An 18,242-nucleotide genomic window follows, 5' to 3' on the forward strand; every position below is an offset into this window, starting at 1 on the left:
ATGAGATGAGATCTTTTGTGATGTTTATCACTTCCACATTTGTATCGCTTTTGTTTCTTTAGCCTTGGGATACTACATTCTGACAAGTAACACTGAAACCCGATTCATTTCGGTCAAACAGCATCACCAAGTATCAACCAAATTGGCTGGTAACACCATCGACTAGGTCAGGGTATCCAGTTTTTGACCTAGAAAGTCAGTCCACCAATTTGGAGATTTGTCTGCTCAAACACATCTGATTCAACTCCAACGCTAATGACCAAGTTCTAGTTTTTGAGCTTTAAAAATGACTAAACTGTGCTGACCTTCCAAGACCAAAACTCAACAGATCAACCCAGACTTGCAACAACATCCTACACAGATAACTGTTCAAGAACTCGCATTAACATGCCTTTACGTTAACTTCACAACTGAACCTCCCTTCACTTTCATAACATCAGCATATCATTTCCAACTTTGCACCAATACCAGCAGCCAATATCTTACAAATATCCATTGCTGCCCCACATGTCCCTGTTCATCACTATTCAGAACTTCAACATTTACCTCAATAATTTTAATCAAAAGAATGGCACCATGAACATTGGAAACCTCATTTCACCCCTGCCCTTTTAAATACACTCTTATAAAAGATAGTTCTTTAGTAAGAACAGTAGTTCTATATAGAACCATGAACACTCGAAGAACCATCTGCACGCCTAAATGTTCTTTGCATCATGAAATGGTTTTTCAGATTGAATATTCAGAATGTGTTGTATATGCTTCTATATCGCACCAAAAAGGGTTCTTCTCCTGTTAGAAGCTTGACATCGTGACCACAGAACCCTTTTTTAAAAAAACATCTGACATAGAACCATATACAACACATTCTCCATTAATTTGAAGAACAATTTTACCATGCAAAGAGCCCTTTAAGCATGCAAATGGTTCTTTGGTTAAGACACTGGTTCTATATAGAACCATGGTCTTTACTAAAGAACCCTTAAAGAACCATCTTTTTCAAGAGTGTAGAAAAGGAGTTGCTCAATGCTGAGATTAAAAAAATATTAAAAGATCTGTATGTGTTGCCATGCACAAACAAATTCACTGTGCATGTCGATCCAAATTCAGAAAACTCACACAGCAGTTATTCTGGAGGATATAGTACAAATGTATGAAGCAAAACAGAGGCATGAGAAACCTGCATCAATGAACTGTGCGGCTACAGAGCTAACCCTGAGACACTGCGTGTAAGAAGTTGTCTGAGAGGTAAAAAAAAAAACCTGATGTATGCCAGCCAAGTGCACAGAGCTATAATTTCATGCCTAGTTGTTTGCCATACGGCATTACCTATCTCCTGTTTGCTTAATCAAACTGCTCTGCTCTACAGAGATGGAGTTAAAGAAGTAACACAAGTTCAGAAGTTGAAAGACTGCTCTTGGTTTTATAAAAGAGCTACAAATATGAGCACAGACGAAAGAGTACATTCTTTCTGCAATTTCCCTCTGCATTTCACCAAGGCATGCAAATGACAAGGGATTAAGTGCTTTAAGGCATTTCTTCACAGACACTAGTGACTAAGGGGAAGTGATGACTGAGAAAATGCATCTGAACAACCTGGGGTGCGGCGTGTGACTTGATTTGAGTCACATCCTCGTAAAGCCTGCTGATGTTGCGGGCAGAATACACATAAATTCACACACATAAGCTGAGCGCTGAGCCACAGGAAGGCAGTTTTGTTTGCAGAGAACAGGTAGAAGGTAGAAGGAGCAATCCAATACAATGGTCTGTTTAGTTCTAAAAGCATAATTATAGCTTGCCCTGCCATCCAGCATACAATGATCCAGAGTGCTCAGTCTGAAAAACTGGAAGAAACCTGACATTTCTGGTCCCTTTTTTGTGTGCACTATTAAAACATTGCCTAATACTGGCCTAACAGCTTTTTCATTTACTTTAAAACACGCTACAGGCACCTCATTGGAATAATCTTCAAATAAATATTTTCTCACAGAAAAAAGCAGATACTGGATGACAATAAAACATAAAAATCACATATAACAGAAAGAAACCTGCACAAACATTGAGATGAATATAACCCAGTGATTTAGAAGTATCTCCAACAGAACATCTTTGGTGTGGCTGGAAAATTTTTTTTAAGATTAATAGGAGAGAAGCAATTTGTGCTGGTGGTGCCAGGTTTAATACATAGGTGGATAAAAGAAAAAAAGAATGAGAAGGAAAAAAGAAGGGATGTGTGTATTTTTGCACTTTCCACTTTAAAACTGTTAAATGGTTCCTTCTCTTGCAGCTTGCATGTCCTCCTCGAAGCGGAACCTTTTGGCATGCGGCGACGAGTCCAGGATGTTCTCCTTGTCCTCTGCATCCTCGAGTGGGGCAGCCCACTTGCTGCCACCACTCCTCTCTCGGGGGGTCCGCGGGCTTGGGGGAACAGGTTCAGAGCCTGGACACTGCTGCCACAGCCAGGGGTGGCTCAGGCAGTCCGCGGCACTGGGGCGGTCTCTGTTAAAAGGCAGAGTAAAGAGTCCAAGGCAGTGTAAACTGGTATTGCACTACACCATTTAGATTGATTTTAACCCAGATTTGCCCCTTCTGACAAACTTCTACAATCTGAAGTGACTTTTCTGGTGGGGAACTAGATCTAAAGCACAGTGATATATTTAAACATTTTATTTTTACGTTATGCGTGTGATACCCTCTTTTTGCCTTTTCATCTAGTGTGCAATAATGACAAAAACACAGAAATTCTGTAAAAGACTGACTGTTCAGACTTGTGCGCCTTAAAATGGTGTCAAAAAATTATTAAAATATGATGTATTAACCAAATGGAAATGTATTGTTTACTACAAAATGGTTTTCCACTGGGTAATGTGAAAGTAAAGTTGGAAAGTCTGTATTTATCTCACTCAGTAGACACAAAAGAAGGCACATGATGCCACAACAAAGATGGCAACCTACTAGTAGAAGGATTTTGTCTATTTTTAACAATAAAGTATTTTGCATGGTTTATACAACACATTTTAACAGTACTGGACATGCACAGCATATTGAGGTATAAATGACAGTCAGAGTTCCCTTTAAGAGAGCAGTGGTACATTAGTCTGGTATCTGCTAGTGCTTAAGTTTGCTTAAATAGTAAGCTTGGCCAAAAATCATTTTCCATACTTTTGTCAACAACCAATAATATAGTCAATCTGCCAAAACATGTTTGGTGTCCGAAGACAAGCTAATGTTGATAATGAGAAAATATATGTTGGGCAGCTAAAAACAGTATTAGCATCTTCAAGCTAGGGGGTGGGCAAGATGGCAAAAAAAAAAAAAACAACTTCACACACTCAGTTTATGATAATTCCACATTATAACTACATTCTCAATCCCATTTTTAAAAAGCAGTGTCACATAGGTCGTTATATATGCACAATATGAACAATAAAACAATCATATAAAAAATATGAATAAGAATAATAATAAAGACTCCACACAATGATGCTCTCTGTGTTTACAGTTATGATACAGGCCTAGTAGAAGTTAGAGTTCTTATAGTTAAACAAGGTGTTATTTATGCACTGCTACAATAATGGTAATTTCTACTAGCACCTTAAAGGCTTTCCCCAAGTTAAATTAGTATCAAGCTAACACAGCTCCAAAAAAGGCCAAAAACAAAAGCAGCTTCATTATGGTTCTAGATAAAATAAAACAAAAATAAACACAATCACTAATGTATAAGTGAATCTTCTTCATATAAAATCATATGGTACTGTGACTAAGCTAACCTTTTAGTTAAAAAAAAAAAAAAACTTAAATTTAAACATTTTTTCCCTTACCACAAATAAATGAACATTTGTGTTGTGTCTGCGCTCACTGTGAATGTTGACTTGCTCTGAACAGGTCAGAGGAGGGAAGCGCTCAGAATCTGACAATGTAGTGAGAAGTTGTGAAAGCAGAGTCTATCTGAACTGCAGTGATGTTATTTTAAAGGGTCCACTCTAATGTTGCTGTGTGTATTTAATATCATAATGTATATCAATATCAATAATGTACATAGAACTACCGAATACTGGCACTAAGTCTAATTTGTGCCAATGAGAAAATTATTCAATTTGTCCCTAAACTGTGGCTGTCATCTTTTCTCTATTGCAGGACCACATGATCTTAAATAAAGGTTCACTTATGCATTTGTGTAGTGATCGTATTCATTGTTTCACAATGAGGCTGCCTTTGTTATTCAAGCTATTTTTGAATGTTTTGACTGATAATCTGGATAAACAGGCCATGAAGTTGTAGGACTGGTCCAAACATAGCTCAGTATTCTCAAATAGATCACATCAGTCAGAATGTCCACAAAGAGTAAACCAAAAGAAGTCTTGTGAAACTCTTTAGGGTGATGAAATTGGTAGGATCTTATTCTTTTACATGTAGCTGTGTGACTGGTGTGAAATTGTTACACAACATGTACATCAGAAAATCCCTAAACATGTGATGGTATGATATAAGTGCGGTTCTGAGTGACTTTAAAACGCCATATCTAAACAGCCTTTGACTTTATAAAGGAAAGTAAATGTTTAACTTTATTGTGGCACAGAAACACTGCACCAATGTTCTGAATGGCCTTTAAAGATCATAAGATTCAGACATAATAAAGTTCTGAACTGTTCTCAACTAGAAGACGTGCAGTCTTCAGTGTTTAGAAATGGAACCTTTACAAACACTTTAGCTCGTCTGCATGAGCTGAGTAACACAGAGCTCTGCATGGCTACCAGCTTATAGCAATGTTCCTCAGTAGCTCAGTAACACTAAGATTGATAACTGATATATCACTCTAGTCAGGCTATAATTAGAGCAATATTTTGCTACTGGGATATGGCCATCACTACTTTTGCAAAGTATTGTGCCCAACATTGAGACAGACAGAGAAACTCACTCTGGTGCCTTGACCAGTAATTTTCTGATGAAATGCACAGCCAGCTCGGACACTCTAGAGAAGGCTTCTTTGCTGTAGTCCACGTTCACCTGAGAGACATTCAGGAAGGTCTGCTGCTTGTCCTCGCCAGCGAAGGGAGACTCTCCAGTTATAAGCATGTAGGTGATTACACCAACACTCCTGAGATTCACACACACACATGAAGAAAATAAAAGAAAGGTAAACAAAAACATTGTTTTACTCACAATGGCTTATGCGGCTCACTTAAAGTTCATAAGCATTCTGATGCACTGCAACTTTATGCAATCAACAACTGTCTTGTTTGGTGCAGCACAATAATTTAGACCAAGGACGTCAAAGTGAGTCTGCAGTAGCTTTGCAGAGTTAAACATTCTGCCTCATTAAACCCACCTGATTCTCATCAGCTTAACAGCAATTCCTTTATTAAGTCAAACTGGAGTGTTCGATCAGGGAAAATGCTAATCTCAGCAGCGCTGTAGCTTGACAGGAACTCAGTTTGACACTCCTAATTAAGACCTCATAAGATCTAATATGCTCCAGATGAACACCCTGTCAAAGTTCTGTTCTACCAAATGTACGTAACTGTTTTGTCAAAAACAGTCACATCATTTACCATGCAATATGTAAATATAAGCATGCAGCTACATTTGAATTCATATGGCAATCACAACATGCAAAGGAAATACTACAATGTGATACTTTCTTCATATCATGCAGCTCCAGCCATACAGCTTTTTAAATAAACGGCTTATAAACTTACCAGAGATCTGATGCTGTGGTGATGGGCTCATAGTTCAGGATCTCTGGAGCTGGTTAAAAATGTAAAAGTATGACATCAATGTTAAAGATACAGGCTAGTAAAGCTTTTTAGGTAGAAAAGATCTGTTGCAATGGTGTTACAGGCTGACTCTAGAAGGAACTTTGCATACACAACAGCCATGGCAAAGTTTCACCATGTGTCACCACTTCCCAGCAGCAGTGACATTATATTTTTCTGCCACTTTTGGCCATATATATCCTAAAATCACGCAACTATCTTTCTGTCTACCACCATACAGCAATAACTGCCTTGTAGCAATGTAACATCAAAGCTGTGCTTGATGCATTCGTACCAGTACCACTGTCACTAACATGGTGATATCACTGCTGTGCTGAGAATAGTACACCAACCAAATAATATCCAATCAGTGGTGGTCCTATGGTGGTCGTTTTCCATTGATGGACAGAGTTGAGATGGGTGATAAACTGTGCAGCAACAGATGGGCTTACAGTTAGTAATTGAAAACCCACAAAGTGCACCTATATGGTAGGTTACCTGATAAAATGGCCACGGAGTGTATGTACAGGACAATTACCTAATGAACTGGTAACTCAAGTATTAGAAACTCTTAGAAACTTAGAAGCTTACCCACGTACTCAGGTGTACCCAAGATCTCTCGCAGCTCTCCAGCTGATCCCAGCCTGCGTGCCAGTCCAAAGTCCACAATCTTAATGTCTCCCAGAGGACTTAAACTGGTCAGCAAAATGTTCTGAGGCTGAAACACAAAGAAAACTTTTCCTTGAAGCCATGTGTGAGGTTTACACTTCTCACTAACAGACATTACAACTACTACTCTATTTTGTGGAACAAAGTACAATGTCAATGTGCAGTCATGGGATTTTGTGTTTATGATATTAAAGTAGATGCTTAGGGTCATGTAGTAATGAACAAGTGAAAGGGAGAAGCTGGTAGCTTAAGCACTAACTGACCTTAAGGTCAAGGTGGACAACACTACTCTGGTGCAACAGGTGGATGCCTTCTAGAGTCTGTCGGATTAGACGGATGATCTGAAACTCGGACAGCAGCTCATCGGATATACAGTGGTCAAAAATCTCGCCACCTGCCGCACTAGAGGGAACATACACAGACACATAAATGCACACCTCAAATGTGACCACTCATAAATAAAGACAGCAAATTCTGAAATGAACAGCCCTGGTGCCATATTTGAGGCCCCATAACACTCACTATTCCAGCAGCAGTACAATGTCATGCTCGGTCTCGTAGGCTGCATGCAGGTTGATCACGCGGGGGTTGTTCCTGGCTGCCTCCAGCACTGCCATCTCATGGATCACCTCAGCCCTGCAGTCACGACCACGCCGCCGCTTCCGTACAAACTTTGCAGCAAACTCTTTACCTGTAGCCTTCTCCGCACATTTCTTTACCACTGCAAACTTCCCCCTGAGAGAGAAAGACAATGTCACAGTATAGTCAACACTATATTTGTTTTCCTAATAGGGCTTGGAAACTGATGTCACGTCATGCTGCATAATATGATCATTCTACCATACTGGCAGCGTTTACATGCTAACCATATACAGATACGTTGCAAGCTTTTGTGTTTTTTTCAGACTCGTCATGCTTAAAAGTGAATCAAAACGAAAGAGTGTATATCCCAACTGAATCCACAGGGATGCCAAACATTATATGGATAAAATTAGCCTTCCCGACAGTGTAGATCCATACAAACTCCCAAATAAATAGCAGGGTAACAAACTTGATATTTTTTCCTAGCTTTAGAGTGCCTTTAGAGATTAAATTCGCAAAAGAGAATTTAGAGATTAAATTCTCAAAACCCACACAGGATTAACAAATACATTATATTACATTCTACCCAGTCACTGGCACATTTTATTTAGTTACTGGCATAATCCACAGTCGGTAGCTTTTTTAGCAAACACTGCTAGCATAGTTAGTTCGCAAACTAATAACACAATTACTGTGCTGTACTATATTAAACCCTACAAAATGTGTATTAAAATTTACATTGTTATGGCAGTAAATCTAAAGTCTTTAAGACAGCCAAATTCTAGGTGTATTTTCACCTCAGCTAATATTACTAGCCATATCATATTTCAACTTCAAATCAAGAAAAGCAGACAGGAAAGGAAATTTCATTTAACAGCTCAGAACCAGACACAAACAGTCCAAAAAAGTGAGTTAAATCAAGGAAAGCACTAAAATGTGCCTGTCAATGGGCCTCCAGGAAGCAGGGTTGGGAAACACCAGTCTAGATGACAGGCTAACCCTGCCAAAACAGTGGATCACCCATAAGACACTGCATCATGATGTTACATTCCCAAGCTGTGTAGACTGAGTTTCTCTGCTTAACATTTTCTCCCAACACACCTGCTCTTACTGGTTTAAAGGGGAATTCCACCAATTTGTTTTGTCTGCATAATTCAATTTAAGATGTAAACAGAGTCGTTTAGAGTGGTTTGGTGTGAAGCGCACCGTTCTAGAGAAACTTGCCAAGTCAGAACTGTTCACAGTGGTGGTGACAGGAACCAGACATCAACCTCTATAAGCGCCCTCACAAAAAGCTATGACATTAAATGGTTATGAATATACTGAATGCAGTCTTCTATGAATACACTGCCTACTTTCTTGTTTTATGATAAGATTTTGAACATATTCATTTTATAAAATGTTTTGGCAGACAGATACATGCAAGGTGTTTTAAAGCAAAAAGCTCATTGGTTTTTTTTTTCATTTAACACTAATTTACCTTTACCAGTATTTAACAAAGAATGCACGTGCACATTCACTGATTGTTTTAGAAAACCAATAAAATGGCTACATTTGCATTGTATACATTGTGACTCCTGGTTCCTGTCACCACCATAACCCTAGTAATTGTAATATAAACACATTTCACATTCGAGTTCACATGTGGTTAAATCTATTACTGTTCAGCATTTAGAAATAAACAGTGATGGGTGCAATGCTGTAAGTATAATTACAGACTTGTGCTCTGTGATTATTGGAGTTGGTAAAACACATGGCAAACAAACAAATGACATGGTGTTTATTGAACTTTATTATTATAAAGTATAATTAACATTTATGTCCATTAAAAAAGGTATTTACAAGTATATCAAGTATATATGTTTTTCCCGTGGGTGTAACATGATTTGTCAGCCTATTTATATGCTCGAGTGAAGGTTTTAAAGGTTTTAGTGTTGCAGATTAGGCCTGGGTGACATCTTAAAATAGTTAGTGAGTGATTATTTACAATATATTATCAATTCATTACTTATATCACCCATCTTTCACCCAATATATGTGGTGTGTTGAAGCTTTAATCTACTTTCTATTCTATTTTTAGTTTATACGCCTTTTTTAAACTTCTCCCGTTTAATTAAAATCTTTAATAAGACTCACATATTAAATAATATAATACTGAGTAACCTTACACCTTTTGAAATTTACTTCACCTGTCATTATAACAGATGTTACTGCAGGCGTGCGCTAATGATCTCCTTCTGGTGAGGGTTTGTGGCAACTTGCATGCTAATAGCAAACTTCAGACTGCAATTAATTTTCAAAGCCATGCCTATGTACTTCACATGTTAAAAAACAAGGGGTTTTCCGTTGTTATAGCAGAGACACTCACAAATTCAGCTACAGATGCTATTGGAAAACCATGTAGAATTTTTTACCCAAAAGAACCATGCGGTAAAGCTAGCATTACAGTGAATTACAGTGTGTAGCAGAGAGAACTAATAGGTAGCTTCTCAACAAACTTCTTTCTTTCTCTCTTGATCTCTCTCTCTTTCTCTGAAAAAATGGCTATTGGGGCACACACTTCTGAAAGAAACATGATCCCCAGTTTCCAAACATATTTAACACGCTGTTTAACATTAACTTAGTGCTGTCCGTTTCTCTGACAGTTCACTTTTCTAACATTGTGATTATTGCCTTTTACATATCACCATCAGGCTACTTGTCAATCATCAATGATATCCGATTACACTGCTCTATCGTCCAGGCCTATTGCAGATATAAACATATTTAAAAAGGAGACTCATTTCTGTCTCCTTCCTGAACAGTGAACTACTGTACACTCTTAGCAAAAATGGTTCTATATAGTACTGAAAAAGCGTTCGTTCTTTTTGATGCTAAGTAGAACCATCTTTAAAAAGGTTCTTTAAAGAACCATATTCAACAGGCTTTTCATCACAGAGAAGAACCATTTGACCATGCAAAGAACCGTTTATGCATTCGAATGTTCAGAAACAATATGCTGGCTAGTCTGGGCCTCACTGTCCTCCTTTAGCATTCAGGATTGGAGTGGAGCAAGACGAATGTGTATGTACACAAGCGTGCCATGGTTTTAAGGAGGAAGGAAACTAAAGGGGGAAGTTGGACTGCGAGAATGCTGCGAAAGGGGAACTGACATTGGGTTCTTCCTTCGTCCATCTCACTCTTTGAGCTGGTATGATGTGTATGTGCTTGGGTTGATTGTAAACACGTCTTTATGAAAGGGCTTTGCATGCACAAGCTTGTCTTCGCATAAGAGGCGCATGAAGATCAAAAAAAATGGTTTGCAAAAAAAGTGTTTGCATGTCAAATATGGTGGTTTATTATAGTATCTGAAAGACAAGAAAACTAAACCAGCAGGAGACTGATTGGGTTGTAGCAGAATGGTTTGGGAACACTACATTTCAGTAGCTGCATGTGTGGTGAATCAGTTATTGCCGTGGTGGTTGACATCAGTACTACTACTCTGGTATAGACTGCAGTGAACTGCCTTTCAGCTGGGCAGTTCTCCACCATACAATGAAAATGTCACTGCATCAAAATCTGTATTTACCAATAATAAAAAACAACCACCATTAAAAAAAATCTCCATTTAAGACTTAACTGTATGGACAACTGATTTGACAGCTCATTTTACAGCTGACTTCTTGTTCATTAAGGGGTCTTAAAAGGGAATTATGTGTAATTCAGTGGTTAGATATAAACAAAGTCATTCAGAGTGGTTTGGTGTGAAATGGTTCATTGTAGAGACTAATTACAGTGGTGGTGATAGGAACAAGGGGTCAGTGATGTCTATGACGCAAATATATACATTTTATTTACTATTTAAGATGACCAGCGAATCTACTCGTGTCTTCTGTATTTTGTTGATGATGGCAAAATAGTGGCGAATCTGAAAGTAATAGATTTGGCCCTGGATGTGCCCCTCCACCATGATCCAAAAATATTTTTTAATTCAACAATTAGTCGCAAAACAATGTCTCACATCAGGGAGCATATTGGTATCCATTTTATGCATCTGTGAGGGAGATTTTAGAGGTGGATGCCTGGTTCCTATCACCACCACTGTGAACAATTCTGACTTTGCAAGGTTCTGTAGAACAGAGAATTTCACACCATACCATTGTGAATGAATCTAAACTATTTCATTACAATGAAATTTTGAAAAAAAATAATTGGTCCTCTTTAAAAGGGAACTCAAATAAAAAATAAATCAACATAATTATGACATCATAAGACTGACCTCACCAAAATTAAATGGTTGTGATGTAAACAAAATGGATCACCTCTAAGAAACTTTAGAGAACGTCGAGAAGTTAAAAATATATCAGCGATAACGAGGCTGAAGTTGGCTTCCTATTCGCCCGCTTCATGCTGGAATTTTCCCGTTACACCTTACTAGGTGCTTAAGTTAACTGCTTGCACCATTTAAGGTGAAACTGAAAAATCAGAGCAAGAAGCTGACTTCAGCTTCACTTAGTGAGAGATATTAGACAAGTTTTAAAAAAGAAAAGCTGTACAAGTTACCAAAGCGAGTGGTGGGTAAGTGACTGACCTGCCCAGTTCTCCGGTGATGTGGTACAAACTGTCCAGTGGCTCAGTTAGGATGGCGGTCTGAACGTCCCCCAGCAGACCCGCCGCCAGCCCGCGGCTCTCCAACCGCCTCCGAGACATCAGCCCCTGCCACGGAGGACGGCAAAACGGGAAAACCGACACAAAAAACTTAGACTTTCGTTTCCCCGGTAGTTTCTGACGAAGTTAGCTAGGTTAGCTAACCTAGCTATCGAGCTTGTTTGGACGCAGAGTCGTTGAGTTTTGACTGCCTTCAAACAGCCGGTTACCCACTGAACAGAGACTAACCGGTCTGTGACGTTGGCAAGTAAGCTCTACCACATAAAAACAACTTAAAAGCGACTTTTACACAATAACAAGTTGTTCTACTATATTTATTATGCATCGTAAAGCTAACCAGCTAGCCAGCTGTCTCGTTTTGTAGCGCTAAAGTTACTCTATTTGCCGGCTAACACTACATTAGCTTTAGCTTAGCCGCGCCGTGTCTACTTAACGCCCTAAAACTAGCCAGGGAGGTTTGAAAAAGTCTCTGGTTGTTAAAAAGGACATTTTAATCCTCCCGCAGACCTATATTTGACAGTTTTGTGAGTACATTTCCTCACGTAGACTGTCAAGACTGACGTCGCTTTCGCGGTTTTGTTACTCGTCGTTCTTCGCTTCCACTCGGAAAACTTCGACGGGGAAAATATCTCGAGAACTTTTTCACTTTTAAAGATATTGCTTTACTAGTTAGCTCCGAGGTTAAGAGTTAAGTAGTTAGAGAGACTGCTTTTAGTAAAGGTTAGTTTGTGTTAGTTGTTAATCTTTCCAAATCGAGCATTTCTTTCCGCTTCTGGGTTTTGTTTTCTCCCACACCCGTATTCTGACAACTCCCGTCCACCTGTGCCAGGATTGGCTAGTAGATTATGAGGGCAAACTGCTTAGCCAATCATAGCGCAGATAACACTCTGCTACGGCGGCGCATAGGGACGGGGTTTGACTGAACATAGGTGTGGCAAAAAAACCGTCGAGCCCACAAGCGAGCTTTAGTCCAACCAATCGTAGTGTAGGAGCTGGAACACTACTAGCCAATCGAAACGCATTCCACACAGTCATTTTCGCACAATTCTTAATTACAAAGATCTGGCAACATAAACACTACAATATTAATGACAGTGGATCTTGACATATTAACTTAATGTATCACCTGACCGTCGCACCTATATGAGCTTGCTGGACAGCCCATCCCAAAACTATGGGCATTAATATGGAGTTGCCCCCCTCTGCAGCTATAGCAGCCTCTACTTCTGGCAAGGCTTTCCAGAAGATTTTGAAGAGTTTCTGTGGGAATTTGTGCCCATTCAGTCAAAAGAGGTCAGGCACAGATGTTGGATGAGAAGGCCTGGCTCGCAACTCATCCTAAAGGGGTTCACCGGGATTGAGGTCAGGGCTCTCTGCAGCTGGTAAACACTCACAATTGGTCAGCACCGATGAACAGAACTAGTTGTGCTCTTTTGGTCTCCCAGATGGATGGCTATGGCATCGTTATGATTTGTACCAACACCAGCTACTCAAACTGCAGTCTAAAGCCTCTTAAAGGGGAATTCCACCTATTTTTCAAAATTTCTGAATAACTTAGAATAATTATTATTATGATGGTAAAACATGAATGAGTAATGAATCTGAAAAAAAAGCTTTCGTTTCACTCCTCCTCTATAAATTGATTAAAATAAATGGATTAAAATACACTTTGAGCCAAAACTTTATCACAAAACTACTGTAAAACAATGTCTCAGACATCAGGCAGTATATTTATAACCATTCCATATAATAACTTTGAGTGAGAGAGCTTTTAGAGGTGCACGTCTGGTTCCTATCATCACCACTGTAAACAAAGTTAAAGGGGTAGTTTCCCCTTTAACTACCACATTTGGCAAAGTCTGTGTTTTTTTTTTTTTTGGTGAGGTCAGTCTTATGATGTAACTTCAATATGTGACAGTGTTTGCGTATATATTGGCTGCTTAACAGTGCCATTCCAAATAAATATGTACGTACAACAAAATATATCATGTATCAGGTTTTTATTTACCACAAGGCGCGATAGCAGCATTTTTCAAAAACGCTATTCATTTTTCCCAAAAAAAGAATCTGCTTAGACCTGAAGTTCCTAATAAAGGTGTGACACCAACTACAGAATGACACAGGACTTCAGTGGTTTATTTACTCATGATGCATTCCATGTTTTGGAAATTTGAACAGGTGTGGAAAATACTTAATTGTACTGCATTACTGTACTTTATTGTTTTGTGTGACTTGCAGTTTACTTAAGTGTTACTGAAACTAAATGCAAGACAAAAACATATCAGCACCAATTTTCAATACCAATTTTGATTTCAATCTTCAAATGACCTTTTACAAATCTCAAAGCCAGGATATGTTTTTTTTCTCTTTCATTTTTTTTCTTTTTTCAGAACTCAGTGTTTTGTGTATTTTTTTTTTAAATATCCAACCACATTTCTATCAGTCTATAATAAAATTGCACACAGATATGCTAATTTGTATGTGTGAAGACTAGCTCCTTTTTAATAACCTTTTATTTATTTAAGGATTTACTTTTTACTTTCATGCTGTCAAATGCAAACAAGAAAAGTGACACTTCTGCACGTTCAAAAGTACAATTACTGTTTATTTGCAGAATTTTACATACTGGAAAAAATAAACATTTTATATTTGATGGCAATATAAAATGGTGTAATTTTATATATGATGGCAATGGTCAAAACTTGAACTGTACCTTGAGCCCTTCGAGTGCAGCTCAGCTTGACCCGCCATCCTTCAAGATGTGTGGAAGTCAAGCATTAAGATTTTTCTCTGTACTGGCACACAGGTGGTGGAATGAACTCCCACTGGCTGTCCGAACAGCAGAGTCTCTTGGGGTCATCAAACGCAAACTGAAGACACATCTCTTTATACAGCACTTAAGTGAGCACTGAGTTAAGTATTTATTGAAATGTATTGTATTGCACTGCACTGTGTTTAACTCTGTGTTTCTTTTCTCTAGGTATCAACATGGACTTTTGTTTCTAGCAGTATCTGAGCTCAAGACTAGCTTTCTCTTTAACCTATTTGTAACTAGCATAGATACTTTCTCTAGATAGACAAAGCACTTTTTGTAAGTCACTCTGGATAAGAGCATATGCTAAATGCTGTAAATGTAAATTATATGTTTTATTTTTTTTCCAGTATGTTAATTCTCAGCAAATTAATGGACTAATTCTCAGCCACACAAGTCACAATGCCACATTAAGGTTCTCTGTAGGGGATGTATTTTTCACTTAGAAAATCAACAACAAAATGGAATTTAGCCAGGCATCTTCAAACTTTTGCATGCAGCTGTATACTTGGATATGTTTAATTGTTGATGCTTTTTTAAGTATATATTTGGCTCCATACCTCCACTTTAACTAAGTAGGATTTTGACACAGTACTCATAATTTTCTGTTTCTCTGTACTTTATCCACCCCTGGATTTGAGTCATATCAGGTGAATTGAAATATCAGTAATCATGCAGTCACATTTCACTTTCATGTTTGTCACACCAGGGGAGACTGGGGGAATGCCGGCCCATATCCATAAAACACAACAGTGCAAACTTGTGGGATTCAAGGTGCTTTTACTACACTAATAAAACATGAGAAACATTTAAGCATGTAGTTTGTGAGGGGCTATTATTTCAGTTTTATGGAATTTGAAAGGGACCTTTCTTTATGAATCAGCTAAAAAGTAGTTCTTTTGTTTTTTTTTTTAAACAAGACATTCCATTGGCTACAAAAACGTCACTTAACTTTAACTATAAAACCATCTTCAGTCCAAAAAAGTACACAACAATAAGGAAAGTAATAAAGGGTAAAATGAAGATAAAATAATAATGTTGTTGTTCTTTCAATCCAGACTTAGTCGCCAACCTTTAATAAAACCGCTGGACCAAAATGGAAAAATACAGTGCAATCAAAGCAAAGTTGTGTTTTGACTGAGGTTCCTCATTTTCTTGTTTTTTTACTGACAGCAGAAACTGAAAGGGTTTAATTTCATTGGCTGGACTGTAGCTCAACTGGACAATGGACTCATGAGGTTCATTTTGGTTGGACGATGGACAACACGGGACAACTTTTGGACAACACCAAGGCTGAATCTCAAATGGCTTAATATTTTCTTCATGGTGCACTATGTAAGTCACAAAACGATCGGCATGTCCCAATGTCCACATTTGTGATTTGTGGTTTTGCCCAAGCGCACACTGATGTGACATACTTCCGAATATATCACAAGTGCACAAGCACATGTTAAGACCAGAAGAGTGTAGATCTCTACAGTAATATGTGTCAAATTCCATGTTGTTGCTGATGTTCTAAGTGAAAACAAGAAATCCTATATAGAGAACACACTTCAGTATGGCATTTTCTGCAAATATATGCACACTTCTTATTTATTTGCTGAAAAAAAAATATATATATATATATTTATATATATCTCCCATAACCATAGTGTAACATATTGGAAAAACATAAAACATAACATGTGCCATAACTTTTGCACAGGCCATATTTTATGTTTTTCCAAATATGTTAAATTCAGTAAGTAAACCGTACTTGTGCATTAAAATGTGCAGAAGTGTGTTCTCTGTAGAGGATGTGTTAACTTATTTACACTTAGAAAATCAACAAAACATGGAATTTGACCCCAAACTTTTGTACACAACTGTGTTGTATCTCTTTGGGTTATATACTGATCCCAATACTGCTTTGCACTGTGCTTTTGCACATTTCAGAAAAGGTGCATAAAGGAATGTGCAAAAGTTGCGCCTAGGTCAAATTTCACAGTTTTTGATTTTCTAAGCATATAACATATCCTCTACCCAGAACACACTTCTACACATTTTAATGCACAATTACTGTTTATTTACTTAACATATTGAGGGAAAAACATAAAATGTGGCCTGTGCAAAAGTTATCGCATGAGTTATATTTTATGTTTTTCTAATATGTTACACTCAGCAAATAAACAGTAATTGTGCATTAATATATGAAAAAGTATGTTGTAGAGGATGTGTTAACTTATTTTCACTAATAAACAAAATAAACAAAACATCATTTGACCGTTTAAACCTTTCCATACAACTGTACTTGGACACTTATTTGAACACTTACACTGGTGGTATGGCTTCTAAACCCAAACAGTGCATTTAATGTTTAATAGGGAATCCTGCAGCCTTTGGCTGAATACTAAATGCCTTGCTATTAGATATTTATTGCGCTGTTTGGGTGCAGAAGTCTACGTAGTGCATAGGGGGCCTTTTGGGATTCAGCTTGAGTAGTGGAACACTGTGTAAAGACAGACAGCATTCATAGAACAGATGTGGTGAGCGGAGACCAATCTGCAACTTACAGCAGGACATTTTGCAGTACAAAGCCATGGCTGAATGTGCCCAAGAGGCAAAGGCACATGAGACGTGAACCACTAATAATGACTGCTATCTGTGCCACTAAAAAACATACAAAGGTGGACACACAGAGACCAAAAGAGACTATTCTAGCCCCCAAACCTTTGGTACATTCAGTGCAAAATATAATTTAAACACAGAACAAGACAGGCATCCATATAGTACAACTATATACAAATATGGGCATGATTGTGGACCACATGCATGCTCTCAGTCTGACTAACTGCTAGTATGGTGCTAGCTCTATCAGCCTTCTATCACAGTCTTTTAATCTCAACACAAATTGTTGGAAGAGGTGAATACATATTTTTTGTTGTTTTGTTTTTGTTTTCTTTAATCCCCTTTGTTGTTAACAGCAACTCCTCATGCAAGTTAAAGCTAATCTGGACTGGTGGTGGTTCACTAACTCCAGCATGCAATATCAAGCTATGACACAACGCCATCTAAGGGTCGAACTCAGGTACTGCATTAAAGACCCTGCATGCATTAGTTTAGCCACAGATCACTCTATACAGAGAAAAAAGAGCATTGCTATATTTGGGACAAATAAAAACATTCGAATCTATTCTGTTACCAAATCAGAATGGTGTGTGTTTGTGTGTGCAGGTGGATGGATTACCACAATAGATGCACTTCAGCATTTCTGCAAACCAGTTAGGAAAAAGTGGTAGAAAAAAGTTATCTAGTTGTTTTTTTTGCCATTTTTCAGCATTTGGTCCACTGTGTCCAAAATGATACAAATCAGCAAAGGGTTCCAGGATGACGTCATCTGGGGTCAATTTTCAAGACGTGCAAGTATTTCTAGCTGACTGGTGAGCTGCTATACTGACATGGCTTGACATAATATGAATCATTACAATCTGCGAGTTATGCTTTGTTCTATGTATTACTTTTTGCACCTCTATCAGATTAATACAGTGTTTATTATGCAAATGTGTTCATTCGGAACAGGGGTGGGTAGTAGCTACTTCCATACACCCAATTCCACACACTTAAAAGGGAATTCCATTGCGAGTGGTGTGAAATGGTTCACTGTAGAGACTTCTTTACAGTGGTGGTGATAGGAACCAGGGTCAGCATATCTACAATACAAATATAGCTATTTTATTTACTATCCAAAACCACCAGTGAACCTACACATGTCTTCTTAGTTTTTATATGGAATGTTG

At 38.1% G+C, this 18,242-nt stretch overlaps 1 protein-coding gene across 1 annotated transcript; it reads right to left on the minus strand.

The window, feature by feature from the left end:
- Positions 1–911: 911 nt before the first annotated feature.
- Positions 912–12,467, minus strand: stk17b (serine/threonine kinase 17b (apoptosis-inducing)). Its single transcript, XM_036561880.1, has 7 exons — positions 11,578–12,467; positions 6,948–7,160; positions 6,689–6,827; positions 6,348–6,474; positions 5,700–5,748; positions 4,919–5,098; positions 912–2,499 (listed from the first exon to the last, which is right to left on the minus strand). The coding sequence occupies exons 1-7, from the start codon at positions 11,694–11,696 to the stop codon at positions 2,265–2,267; spliced, it is 1,062 nt and encodes a 353-aa protein (XP_036417773.1). The 5' UTR covers positions 11,697–12,467; the 3' UTR covers positions 912–2,264.
- Between the last annotated feature and the right edge of the window lie 5,775 nt (positions 12,468–18,242).

The sequence above is a fragment of the Colossoma macropomum genome, unplaced genomic scaffold, assembly GCF_904425465.1.
Source record: "Colossoma macropomum unplaced genomic scaffold, Colossoma_macropomum, whole genome shotgun sequence".
Lineage (NCBI taxonomy): Eukaryota > Metazoa > Chordata > Actinopteri > Characiformes > Serrasalmidae > Colossoma > Colossoma macropomum.

Excerpts from the sequence above, each read along its gene's own strand:
- stk17b (XM_036561880.1), bottom strand. The coding sequence starts at position 11,696 with ATGTCTCGGAGGCGGTTGGAGAGCCGCGGGCTGGCGGCGGGTCTGCTG. Across the intron at positions 5,749-6,347 it reads GGGTACACCTGAGTACGTGG|CTCCAGAGATCCTGAACTAT; the intron begins GTAAGCTTCTAA and ends ATTTTTAACCAG. Across the intron at positions 5,099-5,699 it reads ACCACAGCATCAGATCTCTG|GAGTGTTGGTGTAATCACCT; the intron begins GTAAGTTTATAA and ends TGTGAATCTCAG.